The 8127-nt window shown below is 38.5% G+C and overlaps 1 protein-coding gene across 1 annotated transcript in view; it reads left to right on the top strand.

The window, feature by feature from the left end:
* Positions 1-6098, top strand: part of LOC144636956 (fermitin family homolog 2-like) — an 11472-nt gene extending 5374 nt beyond the window's left edge. Inside the window, exons 4-7 of the mRNA XM_078496150.1 lie at positions 1671-1826; positions 2775-2837; positions 3554-3700; positions 4311-6098. Coding sequence (XP_078352276.1) covers positions 1671-1826; positions 2775-2837; positions 3554-3700; positions 4311-4598 — 654 coding nt within the window. The 3' untranslated portion in view covers positions 4599-6098. The remainder of the gene's footprint in view (positions 1-1670; positions 1827-2774; positions 2838-3553; positions 3701-4310) is intronic.
* The last annotated feature ends 2029 nt before the right edge of the window (positions 6099-8127 follow it).

The following is an 8127-nucleotide window of genomic DNA, read 5'->3' as shown; positions in this document are numbered from 1 at the left end:
CCAATAAAAAAGTTAAATTTCTTTGGGGGTTTTCTTGAAATTCACGGAGGTTTTCCTCCATCATAGCTTGCAAAACTTCTGACGAATATCTTGCGGCAGCCATTTTTCGGTGTATATACCTTAAAAATATTTGTTCAATTGATATTTATTCCTAGCACAGGGTTGGCCTTGCGAGCCCCGCACACAAAAGGGCTGGCCTTGCGGGCCCCACACACATGAGAGTTTTGGCATTGCGACCCCCGCACACATGAGAGTTACCGGTTGTGGACACAACTTGCAAAAAATAGCGAGGCGAGACTGGCGAGCCCGAGCGGTTTTTTTGCAAGTTGTGCCACAACCGGTAACTCTCATGTGTGTTTTGCTTGTTAAGTTCTGATACCAGAATTCCCCAGTTTGTTTGTTATATGAAGTGGCGTAAAGCATGTTTCTATTTTGATGAGGCAAAAGATAGACCAAACAATACTTTAGTTCTCTTGCTTGGCGAGCATGAATATTGTTTGAATGTTTGTCTGTCTGAAGTTCTGCTTGATACTGTAAAATGCTTTTTGCTACTTCAATATTTTGTGGAATTTGGTAAATGAAACTTTCTGAAATTTTGTTGCAACAATGCACCAATTCTTTTGTGATACTTTTGCACAGAAAATTAGGAAATAAGATAAAAAAATAAGATAAAATTTTATTGTACACTCCTAAAAAGGTTTTTAAGTGAACAATACAATACATGAAGTGGAATAAAATGTAAAATATGAAATATGTACACTAGTTATATATTAATAAAAAATAAAAAGAAATAGAAAGAAAAATGAAAGAAATAAGAAAAAATTAATTCAAAAACTGGCTGAGAAGCTTTATCTTCAGAGTTTTCTTAAAATTGCCTCTTGCTGGGAATTGACAAGTAACAGTTATTAACTCTTTTTTTTGGTCTGGGGACAACCAACCTGCTTTTCAATTAAATTCATAACACTGGGGGGTGGGGAGGGGGGCCTGTTCTGCTTGTAGAACAGAATATTCTTTCTTGACTGCCAGTATCATGACTAGGAAAGGTGCTGGTCCCCTATCAGCAAAACTGAAGTTTATTTTCCGATTGCCCCACCCTCCTAAGGTGGCTGATCAATGCTCTATGCTCTGCTCTAGTCAAAACAGCTCAAGCATTCCTATCAATGGTGAATTATTGAATTCATTAATTCATTAATGGAAATTTGATTTCATTCTTTGCACCAATATTCCATTCATGAATTGAGTACTTCGATGTTCAAACAGCATCTCAATTCAAAACTTGAATGTTGATTTCCTTATGTCTGGCTTCATGCGACAGTCACGTAAGAATTTGAAAAGGTTCCCTGATTTGCATAAAATTGGTCAATAACATTTTTCCCACCTTTTCTGCCAGTGGTATTTTTGTGCCTTTCAGTGCACCAAAATGTCTTCCCTCTCTTTTGGTATTATCATAGGGTTGAAAAACAATAAAAACAAACAAAGTTTCAGAGTCGTCATGACACCATTTTTGCTTGTGTATATCTAAACCTTTGCTTATACAGTGTAGTAGCATTTTTTGTATGGGTATTTGAGCTAATTAGGAAGACGGAGAATAGTTTTGAAGTCTGGCAAAGTGTCCTTGCCTAAATGGAGCAATGATAGTACACTGATTTCTTGTTGCACTGGTACACTAGGAGTCTCAGTATTCCAAGTGGATGGCAGCTTGTCGTTTGGCATCCAAAGGAAAGACAATGGCTGATGCTGGGTATGATGCAGAAGTTTCTGGTATCCAGGCATTTCTCAGTATGCAGCATGATAAAAGCGATGCAACACCCCTCAGTCCTGGGCAGGTGTGTTCACACTCATTACTTTACATTCTACAGCGAATAAGGTTATGGACATATAAAGCTTGCAGTCATCTTCACTGTAGAAAATTAAGGGGCCAATTAAACAGTTGAGGCTTCAGTTGCAGGGATTTGTGGGAGTGAATGTATATTAAACTTGGTTCAAATGAAGATAAAAAGAGCCTATAGGTCACCTTGCTAAAAGCTTACAGCTGTTTAAAAGAAAGCTTTTTAAGAACTATGTACTATTCACCTCAAATACATTATTCCTTCCTCAACCTTCATTTCCACCAAAAAACTTTGCTTAACAAAAGTTGCATTATGTTGTAGCAGGACATTCACTGCGCAATACTTTACAGTAGTTGTGAGCAAGGTCAATCCCCAGGGTCAACTGCTGCCTTGTTTGTACCATTGTTAATAGAACTCCTCCAATATAATTTCTCTATTTTTTTGCTTATACTTTGTATTAGTCCTCTCAAACTGCCCGGGGGAATTCTCCTTTGTGTTTTACGCGGTAGTTTCTGTTTGTAAGATACTTGTGTTAGGCAATCCAAATTCAAGACTTCTTAAAACAGCTTTTCACACAGGCTAGAATGTCATTGTAAGATTGTTAAAGTGAGTCTGTATTTCTTAATCTGTTCAATAGCCCCAGCCTTGATTTGTTTTCATTGAGGCAATCAAAGAATTCTTACACAGTACACTGTAATACAGAAAATCCCTCAGAAAGTTCCCTAAAATCCTTGTGGCAAAAACTCCTTTCACACTGCTAGGATTATTATTTTAATGCCTGGTTAAGATTAGTCTGTTACGGGTAAATGGTTAGTTGGGAAGCTGCACAAAGAATGGCAGGTGAAAAAAAAGGCAAGAAAAAAATGAGGGTCATATTTTGCCCAGCTCCGTAACTGAGAAGTGCCGGGAACAGGCTAGGTTAAGCTGTATGTCCTTTGTTTATAGATTCCCATTAAGCCTGAAGATTTTGTTGGGCAAAGGATGATTAAAAAGTACAAAGCTAAACAGGTAAGGCTGTTGATTCACTACACAGTCCATGCAATAAAATGATTTTCATGAGAAGTGAGGAATGATAAACTGTCGTGGTAATTAAACACGAGTTGTGATGTGATATCGTCATATAAATGTGTTTTCAAACAAAAGTGCACTAAGGTGGCCGAGTGTAGTATATTTGTCAGAAAGTGACAAAGTCCAGTAAGAAGAAATGTATTTGGTGATAAGTAGGAGAATTGGTGCGCAATCTGTTCCAATTATACAGAATGTATGCGTGCAGCAAATACGTCCAAGAATTGTTTGATCAGTGCTAAATTTCAGTCAACGTTGTTTTCCCGCACTTTGCAATGTTGTGGCACAAAGTTGCAATGTTGATTGGCAGTTTGCTTGATCAGCTTGACAATCCATTTGAGTTTTTGTTCAGAAAGTTTCATGTTGATCTGGTTATAATGGGGGTAGAGAAGGGGGAGGAGTTCCTTTGGGGTGGTGGAGTGGGGTATTTTTCTGCCCTTTGCATGTTGTTTGTTTTAGTACATGAACTGGCCTTGGATTCAATCAACAAAGTCTTAACTAATGGTGGTGTCACAAGTTTACAGGTGGCAAAGTTTGGACAGAAGTAGACAGTTTTTTTATTCCGAAAAGAGTTATACTTCATAAATCGCTCTCTTCTTTGGCACTTAGTAATTGTAGCCGCTTTTAGTAATATTTCATGTAAAAACTTTCTCTTTTAGATTGCAGCTCGTATCCTGGAGGCACATTCATCTCTGAACAAAAGTTCGCTGATTGAATCTAAAATGTTATACATCAGACAGTGGCAGGCATTACCTGAGTTTGGTCTCTCGCATTTCATTGTTCGATTTCGTGGGTCCAAGAAAGAGGTAAATCATAACGTTAATAAATATTAAGCGTGGCTGGCAAATTACCAGTGTCACTTTTATTTAAAGAGTTAGATTTGAAGTTGCTCCACAAATCACCAAGACCTGGCATACTGACTACACAGCTGTACATACGTCAGTAGATAAAACCACAGTCTTTGGGATGTGAAACTCACTCAACTTTAACTTTCAATTCGAGATCTTTATCAAGGAACGTTGTTATGATCAAGTAGCATGACTAGTCGCTTGCGAGAGTGGTCACAAAGAGAGTTTCCACTGTATCTAGTAAACTATACAGTATGATATGAATACAATCTTGACTTAGAGCTAAGGTTCCAACCTCAAAAATGGTGTTTTGACTGCCACTGAGATTCGAAAGGGTAAAATTCACAATCATATTATTATATCTCTCCCCAATGTCTTAAAGCAAGACCAACTAAAGTCAAATGTGTAATTTAGTGGAATCAGTATTTCACTATTGATTGGAAGATTTCGTTAATACTTGCCACTCAAGCTTAAATCAATCTTTATTAAATTAGAGTTTGTCCAACCAATAACTTTATTGGCTTTTTGTGACAGTTTGCACCTTGACTTTTTTTTTCTTGACCCATAGGAAGTCCTTGGTATAGCATTCAACAGAATCATGCGTATGGACCCAGCAAGTCGTGAAGCTATCAAGACGTGGCGATACAGTGTGATGAAAGCTTGGAATGTAAACTGGGAAACCAGAGAAATGGTCGTACAGTGTGAAGGAGAAACCATTACATTCTCGTGCACTAGCGCAGACATTAAAGTCATTCACGAGTTTATTGGAGGCTATATCTTCATGTCAATGAGAAAGGATGTCAATCAACCGTCCAATGAGGAGCTGTTCTTCAAGCTGACTGGGGGATGGGTTTAGAACCCTAAGACATGTACTATTGGGACCAACCATTTCAACTGTCAACGGTCAGTTCGATGGCAGTTGAAATGGTTACGCTGTGTTTTATTGGAATCAACCAATAGGTCGTAACCAAGAAACCGTCACATGATACACATGGGGTGAAAAGCTTTAAAACAACACGACGTCAAATGGTCAAGTTTGATCTTTCTTTGTTCGGATTTTGTACAATGTGACCGTTTGTTATAAAAGGGGATTCAAGGTTTGTTGTGGTTTTTCTTTCTAATTAAAAAACCCCATTCAACTGAAAAATGTTGTATTGGGACATGCTCAACATGCTTATTTTTTTAATAAAACCAAAAAAAGGAAGAGCATGTGACCAAAGACGATATTTTTCCCAAAAGAGTACGAGAACTAAACCAAGCGACGGTTGTTCCCAATAGAACACAAGCTAAAAGACTGTGGAGAAGCTAGACAACCTTGAAGCTGAAAGTTGTATCATGAACACTGCTCAATGTTTGTACTTGAGTTTCATCCGGTTTTTGTGGTTAAACGTGAATTTTGTGGTTTAATCGTGAATGCCTTTACATTTTACTTTGCTAAGTATTAGCAACGTACTTCAATCTGTTCAGAATGTGAAGGATTTCAGTTATGTTTTGGTAAACTACTGTCCGTTTGCAACGCAAGCACTTGGCTTTCTTTTAAACTGCTCGAATGTTAGAGAACCATATCTATTAACATTGCTAGTAGTATTAATAGTGTCACTAGTTACTATTACTTTTACAAGTATTACTACAATCATTGTTGATCGTAATGACTTGAAAGAGTGCATGCATTGTCAAGGAACCATTTTCAAAATGTATTGTTTAATAATGTTTTTGGTCAGATGGATTATTATGTGGTGTGATATGAATTTTATAAGGGAGCGCCCAACTATTGTACAGGGGCCCGGCTTGATTACAGGGTCACTGAAAAATCCAAAGAGAAAAATACACAACTCTATATTGTAACCACAGTATTGTTTATGTATTCTGCAGGTTGGATGTAACTGTCTGGTCGAGAGAGATTCATTCTAATATAAATTATATGTTTTGTCAGTTTCAAGTGAATACCTGTAAGTCTTGGATGCACTTGCTTTAAGACGAAAATGAGATTGTGAGTGTTCAGTGACATGCCTGGGTTTTAAACGAAAACCTAGATAGCTAGAATTGTAATCAGCAACATTTATAATAAAAATCTACGAAAGGCTTGGTACTTGCTAAGAGAAAAAAAAACATTTTAAAACGAGCGGTTTCAAAGAGCATAGTAAAACACTTTTCGATGTACAATATTGGAAGTGGTTTATGACAGTGTGCTAGTTACTGTGTCACGCGCCATTATTATCTGCGTCAAAGTTCCAAGCTTCGAGGGAAAAAAAAAGGGTCATAAACGTTTTCGAGGTCCATGCACCTGTAGTGTTGTCACACATGCCAACTGCTAAACTATTAAATTATCATTAGTAAACTTTATTTTTTCGACAAAGACCCTGGTGTTGATGGCTCTCGCCGTATTGAACAAATACAACCTTGCTTGATCTCTTGAGATATTGCAGCCTCGTTCCAAGACATTCAAGTTAGAGGACTAAGAATGTGTTCTGGTTCCGGAGCGCGACGGAAGCAAATTGAAATGGAAAGCATTTTTAAGCTCGGTTCAATGCAACCGCAGGGCTTGAACAATGCTTTGCGCGCGCTCAGGTTTCCGCGCGCTCTTGGGCCTTTTAAATCCAACACGCGATCGTCTACACACATTGGAAAACGGTTTTCACACTAATGAAGGGCTATCGGGCTACGCCCGAAACGTTTGTGTTAATTACACAAAATGACACTGTTCACAATATTGTTTTATTATTTTTGTTTTATAGTACTAATTTGAAAGTGTCGCGCATCAACTGGGAATTTTTTAACCCGCATTTGTCGTTAGGTATTGATAGCCTGCTAGCTCGTGTACGACTTCTACCAGGATTATTATCAGGAACCTCCGTTTCACTGTCACTCTCGTCGACGAAATCAACAACCTCATCATCATCATCACTCCCACTATCACACTCATCCACGGATTCATCTCCGCTGTTGCCATCCCCTTCACTCTCGTTTTCCGGCCGTTCAGCATCATTCTTTTTAAGTGCGACATGTGCCATTATTCTCCTTTAATATCTTATCATTTTTCTTCCCAAGGAGAGAAAGTTTATGATGGTCTAAATATTTGTTAAGTTCTTCGACGTATAGCTTGTTCATATTTTCAAACGTGGACGCGATAGTTTTCCAGTCATATTGTTCGTATCCTTTCATTGAACATTTAAGTGCACATTTGTTGTTCAATTTCATAAAACTGTGCACTGAATAACATTGTTTTCTTTTGCATTCATTGATTCAATAAAGTTGCACTGCTTAGACTGAGGTTGCATTAAATGTTTCCATTTTAGATGTTTTACTTTCTATACTGTATCGAAACATTACATCTACAGGCCAGGCACACTACTTGAAAAACTTCAAAATGGGTACTATAGTCTCTTAGAATAATAGAGGTACCCGTGTTGCTTACAATCCTTAAAAGAAGCTGCTGTACTTATCATTTCTTTTTTCACTTTTTAAAACTATTACAAAAGCTAGAAAGAATCTTACAAAAAATAAGCGTCCCCCCAGGAGATATTTAAACAATTGTCATATCCCCCCTTTTTTTGCTCCAGAAATTTGAGACCCCCCCCCCCCTCTGCCCCCCTGTAGGATACATAATAAATGCAGCCTTAAGAGAAATCCACTGATTCGATCCATTTATAGATCCTAACTTTAAAGGCTTTAATGGACCTTGCAGCAAACATTAGCCGATAAGAGTTACCAAACACGATGCCATTTAAGACACTATAAATCGCTCTAGATTACGTGAAGTCCTTCACTCAGCAGCCTAAAGGCGACCAGCAGGAGGACGTGGGAGTCGTCATCCTCGGAGACCCAGGGGCAGTTAGTGGGGCGAAACGAAGGAAAACCGGGCTTGAAAACTTTCGTCGCTACGATTTCTGCCCGGTTTTCCTTCGTTTCGCCCCACTAACTGCCCCTGGGTCTCCGAGGATGGGGAGTCGTGTAAGACCTGTCATTTTAAAGTTTTATTTTATCATTAAATATTATGTAGATGTCACAGATTTCGTATACCGCTATACGGATTTCATATATTCGGCCGTTGCGGGGCCCGGGGTGAGGACTAAACTTTCTCAAAGCCCGTTTCCGGTAGTTACGTCGAGGACGAGTAAACTGAGGGATTCTATATTAAAGATGGGGAGGGGGTGGGGGGTTGGGCATTCCTTCTTTTCACTTTTGAGTTTGGGATTCTAACTGCGACCATTAATTCTGATCCTAACTGAACAAATAGCTGACCTCTTTCAAAGGGTCATTGTCTGATTGCGTAAATAAATGATGTCTCTTTTTCTAGCAACCCTAAAAAACTTTTTTACCGTCAAGCCTATGACATCACAAACACACTCCTGAAGTCGCTGAAACATACGTCTCGATCGCAGACA

Source organism: Oculina patagonica, chromosome 13 (genome assembly GCF_052425735.1).
Source record: "Oculina patagonica isolate OP01 chromosome 13, crgOcupat, whole genome shotgun sequence".
Lineage (NCBI taxonomy): Eukaryota > Metazoa > Cnidaria > Anthozoa > Scleractinia > Oculinidae > Oculina > Oculina patagonica.
The sequence above is the reverse complement of the archived record's forward strand: the minus strand, read 5'-3'. Positions and strand labels throughout refer to the sequence as shown.